A 21261-nucleotide genomic window follows, 5' to 3' on the forward strand; every position below is an offset into this window, starting at 1 on the left:
GAATTAGATCCTACTTCTCCTCAGAAAGCATGGAAGCAAAAAGATACTGGAGTGAAATATTTATAGTGAAAAGAAAGAAAAAACCTAAAATTTTATATTCTGCAAAAGTATCCTTCAAAAGTGAGAGAAACAGACTTGCTCAAACACAGATGAGGGAATCTGTTGCCAGTAGATCTGCCCTTCAAAAAATGTTAGAAGAAATTATTCAAAGAGAAGAAAAACAAGATAGCTCTGAAACTCAGATCTACATAAAGAAAGAACATTAGAAACAGAATAAGTGAAAGTAATATAAAAACTTTTTATTTTTCTGATTTTTAATTGAACTGATAACATTTCGTTCACAGTAATATTAGCAACAATGTACTAGATGATTATGGAGCTTATATGTAAACAAAAGACAACAATACAAAGGACTAGAGCGGAAGAATTAGAATACTTTGCTGTTACAAGATATTTGCACTGCCAATGAAGCTCTACCACATTATTTGACAGTATACCAGAATTAGTTGTATATTGCAAACTCTAGAGCTGAAAGTTTTTTTAAAAAGTATAATTGACAAGGTAAGAAAAGAGAGTAAAGGGAATCAAGAGCAATGCTCAATTAAAACCATAAAAGGGGACTTGCCTTATAGTCTAGTGGTTAAGAATCTGCTTACCAATAGAGGGGACATGGGTTCTATCCCTTGTCTGGGAAGATCACATATACCATAGGGCAACTAATTAAGCCTGTGAGCCACAACTACTGAGCCAACCCACCAAAACCACTGAAGCCTGCTCGTTCCAGAGCCCAAGTGCCACAACTACTGAAGCCCGCAGCAGCTACTGAAGCCTGCATGCCTGAGTGCCTGTGCTCTGCAGCAAGAGAAGTCCCCACACGAGAAGCCTGAGGACTGCAACTGGGAAGTAGCACCCACTCATAGAACCTGGAAGTTTGGCTGTGCACAGCAATGACAACACGGTGCAGCCATAAATTAATAAGCAAGAAAAAAACCTTAAAAGGCAGAAAAAGAGTAGAAGACAAAAATATGAACAAAGAACAAGGGCAATATAGCAATAAGTATGGCAGATATTAATCCAGTAATCTCCTTAAATGCCAATGGTCTAAGTAAGCACTCCAATAAAGAGATTGTCATACTGAATGAAAAAGCAATACCATATTGTAGATTTTCTGTAAGAAATTCACTTTAAAAACAAAGATATATTCAGAGTGAAAGTAAACAGATGGAGAAAGAGGTACCAAGGTAACAAGGATCAAGAGAAAGCCCTTAAAGGGGCATTTGGGCTTCCCAGTAAAAGTGAAACTCACTCAGTCGTATCCGAATCTTTGTGATCCCATGGACTATACACAGTCCACAGAATTCTCCAAGCCAGACTACTGGAGTGGGTAGCCTTTCCCTTCTCCAGGGGATCTTCCCAACCCAGGGATCGAACTCAGGTTTCCTGCATTGCAGGTGGATTCTTTACCAACTGAGCTGCCAATTTCAGAGAGATTTATGAGCAAAAAATTTCACTGGGGATAGAGAAAAGCATTATGTAACAATTATGGTCTCAATTCTCCAACAAGACATAACAATCCTTAATGTGTATGTACCTAACAACAGAGCATCAAACTAGTTGAGGCAAAAACCCATAGGAACTACAAGGAGAAATAGATGAATTCACTATCACAGTTGAAAACACTTCACTATATCTATCAGAAATGGACAGCTTCAGCCTTAAGAAAATTGGAAAAAGACACAGCTGAACCCAATACTACCATTAATCACATGGATAAAACTGACATATATATAGCACTTTACCCAACAACTGAAGAATATACCTTCTTCTCAAGATCCCTTGGAGTATTCATTAAGAGGGCCTATATCGTGAACCAGCAAACACACTTTAACAAATTTAAGAGGATAAAAGAAATGTCCTCAGACCACAATGAGATCTACACTCAGTAATAGAAAGACAGCTGGAAAATCCCCAAATACTCGGAGATTAAATAACACACTTCTAAATACATGGTTCGAAGATGAAATTTTAAGACAAAAATATTTTGAACTAAATGAAAACAAAAGTACAATTTACTAAAATCTGTGGGATTCAGATAAAGCAGTGCTTAAAGGGGAATTTGGGCTTCCCAGGTGGCTCAGATGGTAAAATATCTGGCTGCAATGCAGGAGATGATCCCTGGGTTGGGGATAATCCCCTGGAAAAGGGAATGGCAACCCACTACAGTATTCTTGCCTGGAGAATTCCACAGACAGAGGAGCCTGGCAGTTTACAGTCCATGAGGTTGCAAAGAGTTGGACATGACTGAGTGACTGATACTAACTAAAGGAAAATTTATAGGACTAAATGAAATGCATATATTGGAAAAGAGGAAAGATTTAAAACCAAAAATCTATGCTTTCAATTTAGGAAACCAGAAAAAGAAGAGCAAATTAAATGCAAAGTAAGCAGATATTATAAAACTTAGCTATCAACAAAACTTAAATTACAAGTCAAGAGAGAAAAAAAATCAACAAAATCAAAACCTGGTTCTTCAAAAAGATCCAAACTGATAAATCTCTAGCTGTGCTAACTAAGAAGATACAAATCACTAGTACAAAAGATGAAAGAAGACATCAGTACTGATTCCACATACAAAATATATATATGAGGTAAACTACAAAACTGTGATCAAAGAAATTAAAGAACCATTTAAATGGATAAATATTCCATGCTCATGGACAGGAAGACTCAATATCATCAAGATGTCACCTCTTCCCCACTTGATTCATAGGTTTTAAACGCAATCCCAATCAAATTCCTAGCAAGTTATTTTGAGGATATCAACAAACTAATTCTAGAGTTTTTAATGGAGAGGCAAAAAGACACAACCAACAGGATACTGAAGTTGAAAAACAAAACTGGAGGACATTATCGGACTTGATACAGCTACATTAATTATGACAGTGTAAAAGAATTGGTGAAAGAATGAACAGATCAAAAAAAAAAAAAAAACCAGAATAGAAAGCCCATAAGAGATCCTCCATAAATACAGTCAACTGTCCTTTGACAAATGAACAAAGGTAATACACACGAAGACAGTGTTTTCAACGAATGGTGCTGGAACAACTGGACTGCTACATGCAGAAAAGTGAATTTAGACACAGACCTTACATCCATCACAAAAATGAACTCGTAACAGATCATATACCTGAATGTAAAATTAAAAACTATAAAATATAAAATCCCTAAAAGGTAGTAATAGGAGAAAATCTAGATAACCTTGGTTATGTTGAACACATTTTAGATACTGAGTCTGCCAAAAAGTTCATTCAGTTTTCCTATAAGATGGCTGTGGTAGTGCTTAGCTGTCTTTAACTTCATTTGAAACAATTCTGTTAGACTGTATTGTGACCGTTGTCATCTCAGTGTGCATAAAAAAAAAAAAAAAACTTATCAAAATTGGTGAAATTTTGTGTAGCCATTTCCAGTCATTTTAATACTGAAGACAGAAGAAAACTTTATTATTTCAAGAAAACACAACTGATTTGTGCAGTGTATGGAGAAGGTGCTGTGACTTATCAGAGAGACCAGTTGAAGTTGATAGCCATTAAACCCAGACATTAACTGAGAAAGATCAATGTTATACCACGTGGGAGACAGCCAACATACTCAAAACATCCAAATCAAGTGCTGAAAATCATGTGCACCAGTTTGGTTTATGTTAATCACTTTGGTATTTGGGTTTCACATAAGTGGGAAAAACCTTATTTTATTAAAAAAACATATATATTTTTGGCTGTGCTGGGTCTTTGCTGTTGCACATCAGCTTTCTCTAGTTGCAGCAAATGGGGGCTACTCTCTAGTTGCAGTGCCAAGGGCTTCTCATTGTGGGGGCTTCTCTTCCTGCAGAGCACAGGCTCGAGGCATGTGGGCTTCAGTAGTTGTGGCACAACAGGCTTAGGTGTCCTGCAACATGTGCGATCTTCTCAGACCAGGGACCAAACCCGTGTCCACTGCAACGGCAGGTGGATTCCTGATCACTAGATCACCAGGGAAGCCCCATGAAGAAACGGTATTTCTGCAAGCAATTCTACTTAAACGTAATGAAAACATTCTGTTTTTAAAACAAACTGTGACGAGTGATGAAAAGTAGACACTGAATAATAATTGGAAGAGATTGTGGGACAAGCAAAAGGAATCACCACACCAAAGGCTGGTCTTCATCCAAAGATTATATAGTATATATGGTGGGATTTGGAAGGGAGTCCTCTATTATGAGCTCCTTCTGGAAAATCAAACAATTCCGACAAGCACTGCTCCCAATTAGACCACCTGACAAAAAGTATCTAGAATTAGTCAACAGAAAACACATAATCTTTTCATCAGGATAACACAAGATCGCATGTTTCTTTGATGATCAGGCAAAAACTGTAACAGCTTTGCTGGGAACTTCTGATTCATACACCATTTCACCAGACACTGCACCTTCAAAATTCCACGTATTTCAGTCTTTACAAAATTCTCTTAATGGAAACAATTTCAAATCCCTGGAAGACTGTAAAAAGCACCTGGAACAGTTCTTTGCTCAAGAAGATATAAAGCTTTGGGAAGAAGGAATTATGAAGTTGCCTTAAAAAAATTACAGAAGGTAATGGAACAAAAAACAATATGTCGTCCAATAAAGTTCTTGAAGAAAATGAAAAAAGTGTCTTTTATTTTTACTTTAAAACCAAAGGAACATTTTGGCCAACCCAATACAATGCCAAAGGCACAATCCATGAAAAAAATAACTGATAAGTCAGACAATTAAAATTTAAAACTTCTGCTCTATGAAAGACAATGTCAAGATGCTAAGAAAATATCTGTGAAAGACACATCTGATAAAGTATTGTTATCTATAATATATACAACTTTTAAAATTCTGCAACAAGAAAACAAACTAATTATAAACATCCTTTAAAAAAATGAACCGAAAACCTTAATATACACCTCATTAAAGAAGACAGAGATGGCAAATAAACACATGAAAAGATGCTCTGTATTGTAAGTCATCAGAGAAATACAGGCTCAAAACAATGAGACACCACTAATACACCTATTAGAATGGTGAAACTGACAACAGCAAACTCTGGAGAGGATGTGAAGCAACTGGAATTCTCATTCAAAGCTGATGGAAATGGAAATTTGGCAGTTTCTAACAAAACTCTTACCATATGACCCAGAAATTATGCTCCCTGACACTTACCCAAAGGAGGTGAAAATTTATATCCATATAAAAGCCTACATATAGATGTTCATAGGACTTTTATTCAGAAGTGCCAAAACTTGGAAGCAATCAACAAGACATCCTTCAGTAGGTGAATGGATAAACACTTGGTACTATATCCAGACAACAGATTATTCAGTACTGAAAGAAAAAAGAGCCATCAAGCCATGAAAAGACATGGAGGAAACTTAAATCCATAATACTAACCTGGTAAGTTTACATATTTTATGACTCCAACTATATGATATTCTGGAAAAGTCAAAAACTATGGAGACAATGAAAGGTCAGACAATAAAAGGTTAAGGCGGAGGCAGGGATGAATAGCTGCAGCAAAGAGGAATTTTAGGGCCGTGAAGCCACTCTGTGTGATACTCCAAGGGAGGATTCGTGTCATTACTTGTCAAGACCCACAGAGCACACATCACCAAGAGTGAACACTGCGGTGAACTATAGACTCAGGGTGATGATGTGTCACTGCAACAGACGCATTTATTTAACAAAAGTACAAGTGGCTGTGGGCTGCTGCTGCTGGGAAACACTGAAGAGACGGGATATATGAGGAACCATTGTACCTGTGGCTCAATTTTGCTATGACTTGAAATTGCTCTACAAAAATAGTCTATTTTTAAAAAATTCTTTATAAAAAAGAGGTACTAGACTTATTCTTTGACCATCAACACTGGGCTAGATTAACAAGAGGTAAGTGATGCCTTCAAAACTGAGATAAAATTACTCCAAAGCTTGAATTCTGTAATCAGATAAATTACCAACTGGCATTTACATTCACGTATGGGCTCAAAATTTTACAGCTTAAACAAATCTCTCAAAATTATTGGAAGATACTCCAGAAATTGAGAGAAAAGCACTGTAGACACAGAGGACTCAAGAAACCACGTCAGAAGTCCAACACAATCCTGAGAAGCAGGCTAAGGGACCCATACAGATGGGAGCAAGAAACAAGGGACGCAAAAAGGTTTTCTCCAAGAAGCTGATGCCATACAACAGCATGTAAGATAAATCAGTCATAACATAGACAAAAGTTACTATCTCTGACATTAAAAGACTTTCAGAAAGCAGAGAAGAAAAAATGGGTGAGATAAGAACAGAAAAAGGTCAGAGAGGCCTTTAAAACTACAGCGATACCGTTCCTCATCCATCAGATGGGAAAACCCTACACTGCTGGTGACACACACCACTGGCAAGACTCTAAGAAACACCGACAGACTGCCTGCTACTAGGAACACGAAGCGGTACAAAGCCCACACAGGGGAAGGTGACGGTGTATTACGTAACTACGTATATACTTGAGATCTGATTCAGTGCTACCTCAAGAAATCTATCCCAATGACAGTGGTAAGACAAATGGGCAAGGCTTTTCACTGCAGTTATTATTTCCAATAGCAGGAGAGTAGAAGCAACACAAACGTCCAAATAAATGACTACTCTACAAACTAACTTCACACTTCTACACAATGGGATACTACTCAGTTGTAAAGAACCATGAGCCATTTCTCTATATATTGCTAAGAAGACGTCACAACTACATACTGTTCAGGGGAAAAGGCAAGTAACAGAAGAACAGGTAGGTACGTATATACTTACTGGGCACTAAGATTAGTTTGTTATTGACAATGGCTTCATATCACCCATCTGAGGATCACAGATTTTCCAGTGGAAAACAGAACAAGACCCTTCACTAGGTAGCTACAGTTACATCTATTTGTTGACTGAAGTGAGGAAAAACAAGCATAATTTACAAAATAAACTGTTCTATGATTCACCTAACAGTACAGTCACTTGAATCGTCCCAAACAATAACAGGCAAGAAAAACTATATACACTCAAACTGTTTTAACAAGCTCATCCAGACAAGTTCCAAAATAAACAGCATTTTTTTTTAAATTTACTTTTACGGTATTATTTACTTATTTTTGGCTGCCCAGGCTTTCTCTAGTTGCAGTGCAGACTTCTCACGGCAGCAGCTTTTCTTCTTGTGGAGCACAGGCTCAATAGTGGTGGCACACGGGTTTGATCGCCCCTTAGCATGTGGGATGTTCCCGTGTCTCCTGCATTGACAGGCGGATTCTTTATTATTGAGCCACCAAGGAAGCCCTTTTTATGTGCATTTTTGAAAATTGTTATTAGAGACAATTTCAGTAAATCTGAGAACCGAAAAGAATATGAATGAATCACTATACATTACACCTGTAGCTTTCTAACAATCAACTCATCCACTGTCTATTCATGAAACTTTTAAAGATGTACACGCTTTAGCTAGGCAAGAGTACACACTAAGAAACAAAGGCACAGCAACCAAGAAAAAGGAGAATCTAACATATAAAAGAGGAAAAAGAAACTCCAAGGATGACAATGTTGTATCAGATCGAGAGAATAATCAACAGAATAGAAAATGACAGAAGGTGCTAGAAAAAGACTCTCTTAAGAAAAACAAGGACAGATGGATTATCTATTACATTCGGCATGCAGGAAATTACATTGAGAGGAGTTTCATAAAGCTGTTAGAGGTTCTAGAAGACTCCAACTTGCAAAGAAACTTAAACAAATAGAAAAAAATTAAGCAATCACAAAACTCCAAGAAAAACATAATGTACCAAAAAAAAGTAACCATACTGCATTACTTGGCTCAAATGTTCAATATTTATGTAGTAATCACGACAGAAACAATAAATACATTTTTAGCCAAAGCTTTTTTAGAAGTTTCAAGAAGTAGTAAAACTGTCAAGATCACATAATGCTATACGTAAGTTCAGTTCAGTTCAGTTGCTCAGTCGTGTCCGACTCTTTGCAACCTCATGAATTGCAACACACCAGGCCTCCCTATCCATCACCAACTCCCAGAATTCACTCAAACTCACGCCCATCAAGTTGGTGATGCCACCCAGCCATCTCATTCTCTGTCGTCCCCTTCTCCTCCTGCCCCGAATCCCTCCCAGCATCAGTCTTTTACAATGAGTCAACCCTTCGCATGAGGTGGCCAAAGTATTGGAGTTTCAGCTTTAGCATCAGTCCTTCCAAAGAACACCCAGGACTGATCTCCTTTAGAGTAGACTGGTTGGCTCTCCTTGCAGTCCAAGGGACTCTCAAGAGTCTTCTCCAATACCACTGTTCAAAAGCATCAATTCTTCAGCGCTCAGCTTTCTTCACATAAAAAATCCTAAAAGATGCTATCAGAAAACTACTAGAGCTCATCAGTGAATTTGATAAAGTTGCTGGATATAAAATTAATATACAGAAATCATTTGTATTTCTGTATACTAACAATGAAGTATCAGAAAGAGAGATTAAGGAAACAAGTTCATTTATCACTGCATCAAAAAGACTCTAAGGACTTCACTGGGGTTCAGTGGCTAAGAGTCCATGCTCCCAATGCAGAGGGCCTGCATTCAATCCCTGCTCATGGAACTAGATCCATATGCTGCAAATAAGGGTTCACATGCCACAATTAAAAGATCTCCTATGCTGCAATGAAGATCGAAGATCCTGTGGGCCACATCTAAGACCTGGTGCAGCCAAATATTCACTGTTGTTTCCGTTCAGTCGCTAAGTCATGTCTGACTCTGTGACCCCAAGGACGGCAGCACACCAGGCCCCCAGTCGTTCACCATCTCCAGGAATTTGCTCAGATTTATATCCATTGAGTTGGTGATGCTATCTAACTATCTCACCTCTGTCGCCCCCTTCTCCTCGTGTCCTCAATCTTTTCCAGCATCAGGGTCTTTTCCAATGAGTCTGCTCTTCACAACAGGTAGGCAAAGTACTAGAGCTTCAGCATCAAGCCTTCCAATGAATATTCAGGGTTGACCTCCTTTAGGATTGACCACTTTCACTTCCTTGCAGTCCAAGGGACTCTCAAGAGTCTTCTCCAGCACCATAATTAAAAAACATCAATTCTTTGTCACTCAGCCTTCTTTATGGTCCAATTCTCAGATCCATACATAACTACTGGAGAAACTATAGCTTAACTAGACAGACTTTTGTCAGCAAAGCGATGTCTCTGATTTTGAATATACTGTCTAGGGTTGTCATAGCTTTTCTTCCAAGGAGCAAGTGTCTTTTAATTTTGTGGCTGTAGTCACTGTCCGTGTTGATTTTGGAACCCAAAAAAATAAAGTCTGTCATTGCTTACACTTTCCCCCATCTATTTGCCATGAAGTGAGGGGACTGGATACCACCTTGGTTTCTTGAGTATCGAGTTTTAAGCCGGCTTTTTTACTCTTCTCTTTCACTCTCACCAAGAAGCTCTTTAGTTGCTCTTCACTTTCTGCCATTAGAGTGGTATCATCTACATACCTGAGGTTGTTGATATTTCTCTCGGCAATCTTGACTCCAGCTTGTGAGTTATCCAGCCCAGCATTTCACATGATGTACTCTGCATAGAAGTTAAATAAACAGGGTGACAATATACAGCTTGTCATATTCCTTTCCCAATTTGGAACCAGTCAGTTGTTCCATGTCCCACTCTAATTGTTGCTTCTTGACCTGCATACAGGTTTCTCAGGAGACAAGTAAGGTAGTCTGGTATTCTTATCTCTTTAAGAATTTTCCACAGTTTGTTGTGATCCACAAAGTCAAAGGCTTTAGCATAGTCAATGATGCAGAAGTAAATGATTTTCTGGAATTCCCTGGCTTTCTCTATGATCCAACAAATGTTGGCAATCTGATCTCTAGTTCCTCTGCCTTTTTTTAAACCAGTCTGTACATTCGGAAGTTCTTGGTTCACAAACTCCTGAAGCCTCGCTTGAAGGATTTGGGGCATAACCTTGCTAGCAAGTGAAATAAGTACAATTCTACAGTAATTTGAACACTCTTTGGCACTGCCTTTCTTTGAAACTAGAATGAAAACTGACCTTTTCCAGTGCTGTGACCATTGTTGAGTTTTCCAAATTTGCTGACGTATTAAGTGCAGCACTTTAACAGCCTCATCTTCTAGGACTGTAAATAGCTCAGCTGGAATTCTACCACCTCTCCACTAGCTTTGTTGGTAGTAAATGCTAAGACCCACCTGACTTCACACTCCAGGATTTCTGACTCTAGGTGAGTGACCACAAAATCATGGTTCTTCAAGTCATTAAGACCTTTTCTGTATAGTTCTGTGTATTCTTGCCACCCTTCTTACTCTGCTTCTGATAGGTCCTTACCATTTCTGTCCTTTATCATGCCCCTCCTTACATGATATATTCCCTTGATATCTCCAGTTGTCTTGAAGAGATCTCTAGTTACACAAGCCTCTTCACCACGAGAAGGCTGTGATCCATGAACAGGAGCCAAATTAATAAATAAATATCAAAAAATAATAATAAAGCGTTAAGAAAGATAATTTATCTATAAATAAAGCCTAAGGAAGCAGAATACCAGAACTTCAAAAACTATAAAACACTGATGAAAAGAAACTGATGATATACTGTGTTCTTGGAATGGAAGAACCAATAATGTTAAAATGGCCACACTACCCAAAGCAATCTACTGTCAATGCAATTCCTTTCAAATTATCAATGGTATTTTTCATAGAACTAGAACAAAAAATTTTATTTGTATGGAAACACAAAAGAATCCAAATAGCCAGAACAATCTTGAGAAAGAACACAATGAGGAATCATGCTCCCTGACTTCAGATTATACTACAGAGTCACAGTGATCAAACAGTATGATACTGGCACAAAAACAGACATAGAGATCAATGGACAGGATAGAAAGCCTAGAAATAAACTCACACACTTTGAGTTTCTGAGTGGCAAGAATATACAATTGAGAGTTTGTGGGGAGGCAAGAACATACAATAGAGAAAAGACAGTCTTCTCAGTTAGTACTGCTGGGAAAACTGGACAGCTACATGTAAACGGATGAAATTAGAACATTCTCTTAACACCATATACAAAAATAAACTCAAAAGGAATTAGACTTAAATGTAAGACTGGGTATTATAAAACTCCTAGAGGAAACAGAACACTCTGACATAAATCACAGCAATATTTGGGGAGGTGGGGGGAGCGGGTGGGGGCGGGGCGGCTGGCTCTGTCTTTTACGGTAATGGAAATAAAAGCAAAAATTTTACAAATGGTATCTAATTAAACTTTAAAAATTTTTGTACAGCAAAGAAAACCATAACAAAGCAAAAAGTCAATCTACAGACTGGGAGAAAATATTTGCAAATGATGCTACCAACAGAGATTAATTTTCAAAATATACAAACTTCATACAGCTTAGTATCAAAAAACAAACAACCCAATCAAAAAAGGACAGAAGATCTAAACAGACATTTCTCCAAAGATGACACACAGATGGGTAACAGGCATATGAAAATAAGCTCAACATTGCTAATTATTAAAGAAATGCAAATCAAAAGTACAAACAATGAGGTATCTCACTGACAGACACGAGTCAGAATGGCTGTTTTTAAAAAGTCAATAAACAATAAATGCTACACAGAGTGTGGTACTCTTCTACACGGCTGGAGAACGTAAGGTGGTACAGCTACTATGGAGAACAGTACAGAGGTTCCGTAAAAACTAAACACAGAGCTACCGTATGACGCTGGAATCCATGCATCCCCATGTTCATAACAGCACTAATTACAACAGCTAAGACCTAGAAGTAACCATCAACAGATGAATGGATAAAGATGTGGTACACATATACAATAGGCTATTACTCAGCCATAAAAACAGATGAAATAATGGCACTGCAGCTACTATAGAGACCTAGAGATTATAATATTAACTGCAGTCAAGGAAAACTATCACATGCTATCACCTACATACGAAATTTTAAAAAATAATACAAATGAACTTATTTACAAAACAGAAATAGACTCACAGACACAGAAGACAAACTTACAGTTACCAGAAGAGATATAATGGGGGGAGGGGATAAATTAGGAGTTTCTGATTAACATAAACACATTATCATATATAGAACAGGTAAACAAGGACCTACCATATAGTGGAGGGAACAATACTCAATATCTTGTAATATCCTATCATGGAAAAGAATCTGAAAAACAGACATGTATATGCAGGTGGAGCTAGTGGTCAAGAACCTGCCTGCCAATGCAGGAGATGTAAGAGACGCAGGTTCAACCTCTGGGTCAGGAACCCGCTGCAGTATTCTTGCCTGGAAACTCCCATGGACAGAGGAACCTCGTGGGCTACAGTCTACAGAGCTGCAAAGAGTTGGATACGACTGAAGCAACTTAGCAGCAGTAGCGGCAGCACATACACAACTGAATCACTTTGCTGTGTACCTGAAACTAACTCAACATCGCAAATTAGCTGTATTTCAATAAAAAAATTAAATAGATTTCATTTAAAAAAAAAACAAAAAGGCTAATGAGAGAAGAAGATGTTATGTGAAAAAGAATCCTCAACAGGTTTCAATATCTAATAAAGAAAAATTTGTATATTCATTATTTACAAATACTGAAGGCAAAACTCAAAATGAACAGAACGCCTACTTTTTGATAAAAGTCTTTGGCACTATTTGACATTTCACTCATGAATTTCTATTGATTGGTAAACAGAAAAATCGAGGTTTTAAAAACATCTGAATATAGTAAAAACAGTTGTTAATCTGAGTATTAAGGCAATGGCACCCCACTCCAGTACTCTTGCCTGGAAAATCCCATGGACAGAGGAGCCTGGAAGGCTGCAGTCCATGGGGTCGCTAAGAGCCGGACACGACTGAGCGACTTCACTTTCACTTTTCACTTTCATGCATTGGAGAAGGAAATGGCAACCCACTCCAGTGTTCTTCCCTGGAGAATCCCAGGGATGGGGGAGCCTGGTAGGCTGCCGTCTATGGGGTCGCACAGAGTTGGACATGACTGAAGCGACTTAGCAGCAGCAGCAGCAGGCACATCCATCTATTATTACCATTCCCTGTACTTATCAGTATGATTAAAATGTCATAAAAGGAGAAAATTTATATTTGATAAACTAGTAAAAATGGAGGCTAATTCTATGGGGGGAAAACATGAAAAATTTTATCAGGTAAAAGGACTTGTGGCTTAACATCATTAGATATATATATAAACTACCACTTTAGAAACCAATTAAAATTCAACATAATTATACAAATAAATCTAAGTTATTTAAAAAACAGAAATCCCTATTATGGTGAACTATGTATACAGAGATAATGCAAATATTCAATTTTCAAATTTTTATTGATTACACATGCCCTAATGACAAACACTGTCAGGTATTAGGATTTGCCCACTGTGGTGGTTTTAAAACATGACCATAATTCTCTGACACTTCTCCTATAGAGCAGAGTACATGCACACTCCCTTGAACCTGAGCAGACCTTTGAGACTGCATCAATGAACAAAATGCAACAAAAGTGAACCCATATAACTTTCAAGACCCCCAATAGAAGACACCATGCTTCTGTGCCTGTTTCTCTTCAGGTACTTGCTCTGGGAGCCTTAAGTAATAAGTCCAGATATCCAATGGCCCACAGTGGAAGAGAAATATCCTAGGAGCCCTATACACTGAAGGCTCCCCGCTTCAGTTTTGAGATGGCACCAGACTAAGGGCACATCTGAGCCACCATAGCAACTCTGGAATGTCTATCTAGGTTTCTTGATGCATGAAAATAAGAAACCCCCTTTCTAGGTGAATTTTATTTGTTAATGGGCACATTTGTTACTGATATAAAGATTTAAAAGTAACAGAGCCTCCATTTATGTTAACAGGAAAAATGATTAAAATAATTTTATAAATAATACTGATCAAAGGGATCATTGATCTAAGAGTATAATACGTAACAGTGAAAAATAAATGACCCCAGGATCTTACACATTAAAATATTAAACAATAGGCCAACCGGAATTTACAGAGTACCCACTCTGTCTCTAGTGCTATGCCACATGCTCTAAGAAATTATCAAAGGATAAGAAAATATAAGATCAAAGTACTGGCTAGGATTAGATAATCTCTCCCTTAACAGTAACATCTCCTGGTTTAGCTCCTTCAATTACTTATACCATACTACACATCACTTTAATCAGTTCTCTCTCCTAACTAAGAATATGACTTTAAATCAATGAAGAAAATAGGAGTGATGAATTCAGAATGGTGTGCCTAAAAAGACTTGGGGTACAATTACTATCTCAAGCTACAGAAACATGCGGGGTTCACCAATCAACAAAAACTTTTGTTGACAGCAATTTTTGAAACAAATGAGATGAAATAAACATTTTGTTAAAATAGTATGATCAACAAAAACAATGCTTTTTGCAGAGCAGCTAGGCATATAGCTAAGCACCTCACACACAAAAACACATTTATTTCTTCATAATAACCCCAGTAGATACATAACAGTACTACTGTTTAGATAAGGAAAAACAAGGCTTAAGAAGATACAGAAGGCACCAATGTTTACACAGCTAGTAAAAGAGCAGGACAGGACTTCCCTGCTGGTGCAGTGGATAAGAATCTGCCTGCCAATGCCGGGGACACAAGTTTGATCCCTGGTCTGAGAAGATTCCACATGTCGCAGAGCAATTTAAGCCTGTGTGCAACTTGAACCTGTGCTCTAGAGCCCACATGCGGCAACTGAACCTGCACTCTAGAGCCCGCATGTGGCAACTGAACCTGAGCTCTAGAGCCCACATGTGGCAACTGAACCTGCACTCTAGAGCCCGCATGTGGCAACTGAACCTGCGCTCTAGAGCCCACATGTGGCAACTGAACCTGCGCTCTAGAGCCCACATGTGGCAACTGAACCTGCACTCTAGAGCCCGCATGTGGCAACTGCTGAAGCCAATGTGTCTAAGCTTGTGCTCTGCACCAAGAAGTCACGGCAATGCACCACAAAGAGCAGCCCCTGCTAGGAGAAACTAGAGAACCTGTACGCGTAACAGAGACCTAGTGTAAACAAAAATAAATAAACAAATTATTAAAAAATTAAGAAGTAAAGAAATAAAAAAAGAGCAGGATAGAACTGATGAGAGAGTTGGAATGAGAATAGTAAACCCTCAGCTGACTTACACTCCAGTCTGTCACCATGACTGCAAGTTAATCTTATCGACAAATGTAACAGTTGAATCAATGTTTACAAGAGAGGCACTAAAATCAAAGAGATAAAAGCAACTTAAAATCTTAATCCCTGTGGCTCCTCTACAAAGGAATTACAAACTCCATAGCGAATAAATATAATAAATTCTAAACCACACAGCAACCATTTTAAGATTACTAGTAATTTTGCTAGCTGAATTCTCAGATTCACTTATATTTGACAGATGTTTTCAATATTCAAATGTATTTCTGGAATGGAGAAAAATAAAAGTCCAAAAGAGAACACTGGGCTTCCCTGATGGCTCAGTGGTAAAGAATCTGCCTACCAACACAGGAGACACAAGTTGGATCCCTGGGTCAGGAAGATCCCTAAAGGAAAAAAATGGCAACCCACTCCAGTATTCTTGCCTGGGAAATCCCCTGGACAGAGGAGTCTGCAGGGCTACAGTCCATAGGGTCGAAAAAGAATCAGACACAACTTAGTGAAAAAACAACAACAACAAAAGAATGTATTTATTACTTACCCATTTTATTCTGTAGCCTGTAAGATTTTTACCTTTTAGTTTTTTAGGGTAGACAAAAACCATGCAAAGTCTAAACTTCTAGTATCAGCTGTATGCCACAAAAATAAGAATTTCTATTAAATATTCATTTCATTTCCATACATCACATTCCAGTTCCTTCAAGTAAATACACAAAAAGCTGAGTTTACCTTTTTTCCTATTAAACTCTAAATCTCACTAAATCTAATACTCATCTAGTCATCTCACTTTCACTTCTTTCAAAAACCAATGATAAAACCTTTACTTACTAGAAACCTCTTAAGTATTTACAATTCACTTGCTAAATTTACTGGACATCCATAACTTACTGCAAAAGACCACAGGAAAAATTAATATGATTTCCTACCTTTCACAAACCTAAACCTGTGTTTTTCACATGTATAAAATACTAGAAATCACACGAAGCTTTAAGCACAGCAAACCACTAGGAATTACATGAGAGCATTCCCCATTTTTACAACCGCTTCAAATTTATTGCACTAAAGCAAGTGTGGAAGTGCACTGCCTACCTGCATCAGCTCTGGACCGCTGGCCAGGTGTCTTTCCGAATGGGGTCTTCATTCATCTGTATTTAGGTGAGCAGCACAGCTGCTGGACTAGGGTGAAAATCCAACACGCTCCAATTTGAAACTTCACAGACTTGCAATGTTCTTGTTAATCCATCATCCCAAGCGCTTTTTTTTTTTAACAAGTTCAGCAAAAATACGTGAAATCTTAAGTACTCTGTAAAACAGTGAAATAACAGTTCATTACTAGAGCATCACACAAGAGCAAACTTCTCCAAGTAAGCCATCAAACATGACATTATTTTAAATGTAACATCAGTGAAAATGCATTTTGCCCAGAAGCAATTAACTTTAATTTCTCAGTCCTTGGTGCCAAGGACTGCACAGAGAAGCAAGAGAAAAGAAAGTACTAGACCCTTCAACAAAGAAAAGGGTAGTTTCTTGGCGGTCAATTGAACATAATACAGCCTTGGGCTTCCCTGTATCCCAATCCATTTTGCGGGCAGAAGTCAGAAAAGGGTAGACACTGGTATGTCAAAGAAGATTTAGACTGGCACAGCCCATCTTCTTGACGGGACACAAAAAGACCCAGCAAGACCAGGAGTAAGAAACAGGTGCAGCAGGTACACAGTGGAACAACTCCTGGAGGATGAGGCAACACTGGAATCCGCTTCAAGCCTGAGCCACTGCTGGGTGGAAGGTCGGTGAACCAAGATAAGGGATTACAGTCAGTAAGACTTAGCAGTTCCCTTTCTGCTCCCAAGATTCCAGAACCAGAGGGAAAGATCCAGTAACTCTGGAGGAGCCTTAAAGCAATTTTCATTCATTCCCAGGCAAAAAGTTAAATCATCTTATAAAAATGGTTTATCCTTTAAACCAAATTTGGGTCCAGTTTACAGTCCATGTAGTAAAACATCTATGGAAACATATTCTCATAAAACACAAAAATATCCACCACAAATTTCAGTTCACAAACTGAACCACCCGACTACATTCAGTTCTCATGTATTAGTTACCTATCTACAACTTATAGCCATGTGTTCACAGGTTTAAGAACTAAAGGGAATGCATTTTCTAGAGACTAAAACGTAACATAATAGTTAAAATAATTTAAAAAGTTTAAATAACAAGGGGAAAAGGAATCATTTTAACTGGTAAAAAATTCTTAACTACACAAATAAAACTTCAGAAAACTTCAAGGGAAATTTAAAATCAAATGGACTATATAATTCAATGAATGTTCAGAACGACTACTGTTTGAAGCTAAGGTAGAAGGGGAGAGACACTACACAAGTAAGTAATCAAAGGAGATAGTATCTCAAGTGGCAGTAAGTTATAGGGCATCCCTCAGAGATATGGCGGGTTCAGTTCCAGACTACCACAACAAAGCGATTATTGTCAATTGTCAACTACAAACTGGTTTTTGCCAAGGGCGTTTGCCATCTGCCTCTGTGGAGACTGAACACTGGGCTGCTGCAGCTGTTGACCTTCAACACCCCCTGAGGGAGTTCAGGGTAGAGAATAAGGCACTCTGCTCCACAGAATCTGGTAGACAGGTCTTTAGACAGTTGGATATTTTCAAGAACTGATTTCATTACTCCAATCTTTGCATCTCCTCATATCTAGAAAAGCACTAAATCCCTTCATGAAGACATCAGCTCCTCATGACTAGCAGAAAACCTCTTATTAGGTTAAGAGCTTGATCGCACTGAACTCCCCCTTCACAAAATCTTTATATTCACTTTCCCTCACTACCTCTTTGGAGCAGTCTCTCAGAGCTGTATGAGATGCTGTCTCCCTGGCTGCAGTCCTCATTCTGTCCCAAATAAAACTTAACTCACAACTCTCATGTTGTTTTTTAAGTTGACACAATAAAATGAGTCACATGAATTTTTTGGTTTCCAATGCATATAAAAGTTATGTTCACATTATACTGTTGTCTATTAAGTATGCAGTAGCATCATACCTGAAAAAAACTACGTACATATCTTGATTTTAAAAGATTCTATTGCTAAAAAAGCTAACCATCATCTGCCAATGCCAGGTTGCCACAAACCTTCAATAAAACGAGGTATGCCTATAATGAAAAAAAAACTGGAAGCAGTATTACCAAGTCCATGCTCATTCTGCTCGCCGCACAACAGGCAGTGAATCCAAGAGACAAGGTGTAGAGACAAGCTGGCTGACCAAGGAGACGGCAGACTAACGTCTCAAAATAACCATCCTGTCTGGGTCTGGATGCCAGGTTCTTTTATAGAACCCAAGAGAGAAGCAATGAAGAACCACAGTCAAAAGGCAGAATAGAGAGGGAGGCAGTGAGGAAGTAAAGTAAAAAGGGTTTTCAGTCTTGCAAATATCTCTGGGAATGGCCAAGCCTCTGGAAACAATGTGTAAATCTTTTCTTTGCAGCCATTCACAGATGGGCAGGGTCAGATTATCTATGAGCTGAGCAAGGCATTTTAGTTTAACAGGCAAACAATAAAGTTTGTGGAAGTGATGGAATTCCAGCAGAGCTATTTAAAATCCTAAAAGATGATGCTAGTGAAGTGCTGCACTCAATATGTCAGCAAATCTGGAAAACCCAGCAGTGGCCACAGGACTGGAAAAGGTCAATCCTCATCCCAATTCCCAAAAAGGGCAGTACTAAAGAATGGTCAAACAGGACAATTGCACTCATCTCCCATTCTAGCAAGGTTACGTTCAAAATCCTCCAAGCTAAGCTTCAGCGTTACGTGAACCAAGAACTTCCAGATGTTCAACCTGGGTTTAGGAAAAAGAAGAGGAATCAGAGATCAAATCGCCAACATTTGCTGGATCATAGAGAAAGCAAGGGAATTCCAGAAAAACATCTGCCTCTGTTTCACTGACTGCACTAAAGCCTTTGACTGTGTGGTTCACAGCAATCTGTGGAAAACTCTTAAAGAGATGGGAATACCAGACCATTACCTGTCTCCTGAGAAATCTGTATGCAGGTCAAGAAGCAAGTTAGAAGCCTGTATGGAACAACTGACTGGTTCAGGATTGAGAAAGGAATACAAGGCTGTTATTGTCACTCTGTTTATTTAACTTATATGCAAAGCACACGATGAGAAATGCTGGGCCGAATGACTCACAAGCTAGTCCAGGAGAAACATCAAAACTTCAGATATGCAGACAATCCCACTCTAACTGAAGAGAAACTAAAGAGCTTCTTGATGAGGGTGAAGGTAGGAGAGTGAAAAGGCCAGCTTAAAACTCAGTATCAAAAAAAAAACAAAGATCATGCATTTGGTCCCATCACTTCATGGCAAATAGAAGGGGAAAAGGTATAAGCAGTGACAGATTTCCTCTTCTTGGGCTCTAAAATCACAGATGGTGACTGCAGCCATGAAATTAGAAGACCGCTGCTTCTAAGCAGGAAAGCTGTGACAAACTTAGTGTGTTAAAAAGCAAGGACTTCATTTTGCCGACTAAGGTCTATATAATCAAGGCTATGGTCTTTCCAGTAGTCACGTATGGATGTTAGAGCTGGACATTAAAGGAGAGCAAAGAAGAACTGATGCTTTTGAAATGTGATGCTGGAGGAGACTCATGAGAGTACCCTGGAGAGCAAGGAGATCAAACCAGTCAGTCTTAAAGGAAATCAACCCTGAATACTCTTTGGAAGGACTGAAGCTGAAGCTCCAATACTTTGGTCACCTAATGCAAAGAGCTGGGCTACTTCCCCAGTGGCTCAGTGGTAAAGATTCTGCCTGCAATACAAGGACTGCAGGTGACATGGGTTCAATCACTGGGCTGGATGAGCCCTTGGAGAAGGGCATGGCAACGCACTCCAGTATTCTTGTCGGAGAACCCATGGAACAGAGGAGCCTGGCAGGTTACAGTCCATGGGGTCACAGAGTTGGACACAAATGAAGTGACTTTGCACACACGCACAATGCAGAACAGCTAACTCATTGGCAAAGACCCTCATGCTGGGAAAGATGGAAGGAAGAAGGAGAAGAGGGAGACAGAGGATGAGATGGCTGGATGGCATCAAGGATTCAATGGGCATGAACTTGGGCAAACTCTGGGAGATGATGAGAAACAGGAAAGCCTAGTGTGCTGCAGTTCATGTGGTCACGAACAGTACTTAGCGACTGAACAAGAGGCAGAGAGGCAGGGTCCTTTGAGGCAGGCCATTAAGTAAGATTTGAAAGGCAAAATGGTTGTCTAAGAAGGCCTTACAAATAGCTGTGAAAAGAGAGGAGAAAAGGAGAGATATATCCATTTGAATGCACAGTTCCAAAGAATAGCAAGGAGAGATAAGAAAGCCTTCCTCAGTGATCAGTGCAAAGAAATAAAGGAAAACAATAGAATGGGAAAGACTAGAGATCTCTTCAAGAATATTAGAGATACCAAAGGAACATTTCATGCAAAGACGGACTCAATAAAGGACAGAAGTGGCATGGACCTAACAGAAGCAGAAGATATTAAGAAGAGGTGGCAAGAATACACAGAAGAATGTACAAAATGTACAAAAAAGATCTTCACAACCCAGATAATCATGATGGTGTGATCACTCACCTAGAGCCAGACATCCTGGAATGTGAAGTCAAGTGGGCCTTAGGAAGCATCACTATGAACAAAGCTAGTGGAGGTGATGGAATTCCAGTAAAGCTATTTCAAATCCTGCAAGATGATGCTGTGAAAGTGCTGCACTCAATATGCTAGCTAATTTGGAAAATTTAGCAGTGGCCACACGACTGGAAAAGGTCAGTTTTCATTCCAATCCCTAAGAAAGGCAAGGTCAAAGAATGCTCAAACTACCGCACAACTGCACTCATCTCACACACTAGCAAAGTAATGCTCAAAATTCTCCAAGCCAGGCTTCAACAGTATGTGAACCATGAACTTCCAGATGTTCAAGCTGGATTTAGAAAATGCAGAGG

At 38.8% G+C, this 21261-nt stretch overlaps 1 protein-coding gene across 4 annotated transcripts in view; it reads right to left on the bottom strand.

Moving 5' to 3' along the window:
* Positions 1-21261, bottom strand: part of SPIN1 (spindlin 1) — an 81705-nt gene that overhangs the window by 32003 nt on the left and 28441 nt on the right. For 3 of the 4 annotated variants that reach the window (XR_003512363.1, XM_027550384.1, XM_027550385.1), the window contains exon 2: positions 16355-16568. Coding sequence is in view for 3 of the 4 variants with exons in the window: in XM_027550384.1 (XP_027406185.1) it covers positions 16355-16406 (52 nt within the window). In the remaining variant the exon portion in view is untranslated. Of the gene's footprint in view, positions 1-9556; positions 9636-16354; positions 16569-21261 lie in introns of all 4 variants that reach the window. The other variant, XM_027550383.1, reaches the window with a different exon arrangement.

The sequence above is a fragment of the Bos indicus x Bos taurus genome, chromosome 8, assembly GCF_003369695.1.
Source record: "Bos indicus x Bos taurus breed Angus x Brahman F1 hybrid chromosome 8, Bos_hybrid_MaternalHap_v2.0, whole genome shotgun sequence".
Lineage (NCBI taxonomy): Eukaryota > Metazoa > Chordata > Mammalia > Artiodactyla > Bovidae > Bos > Bos indicus x Bos taurus.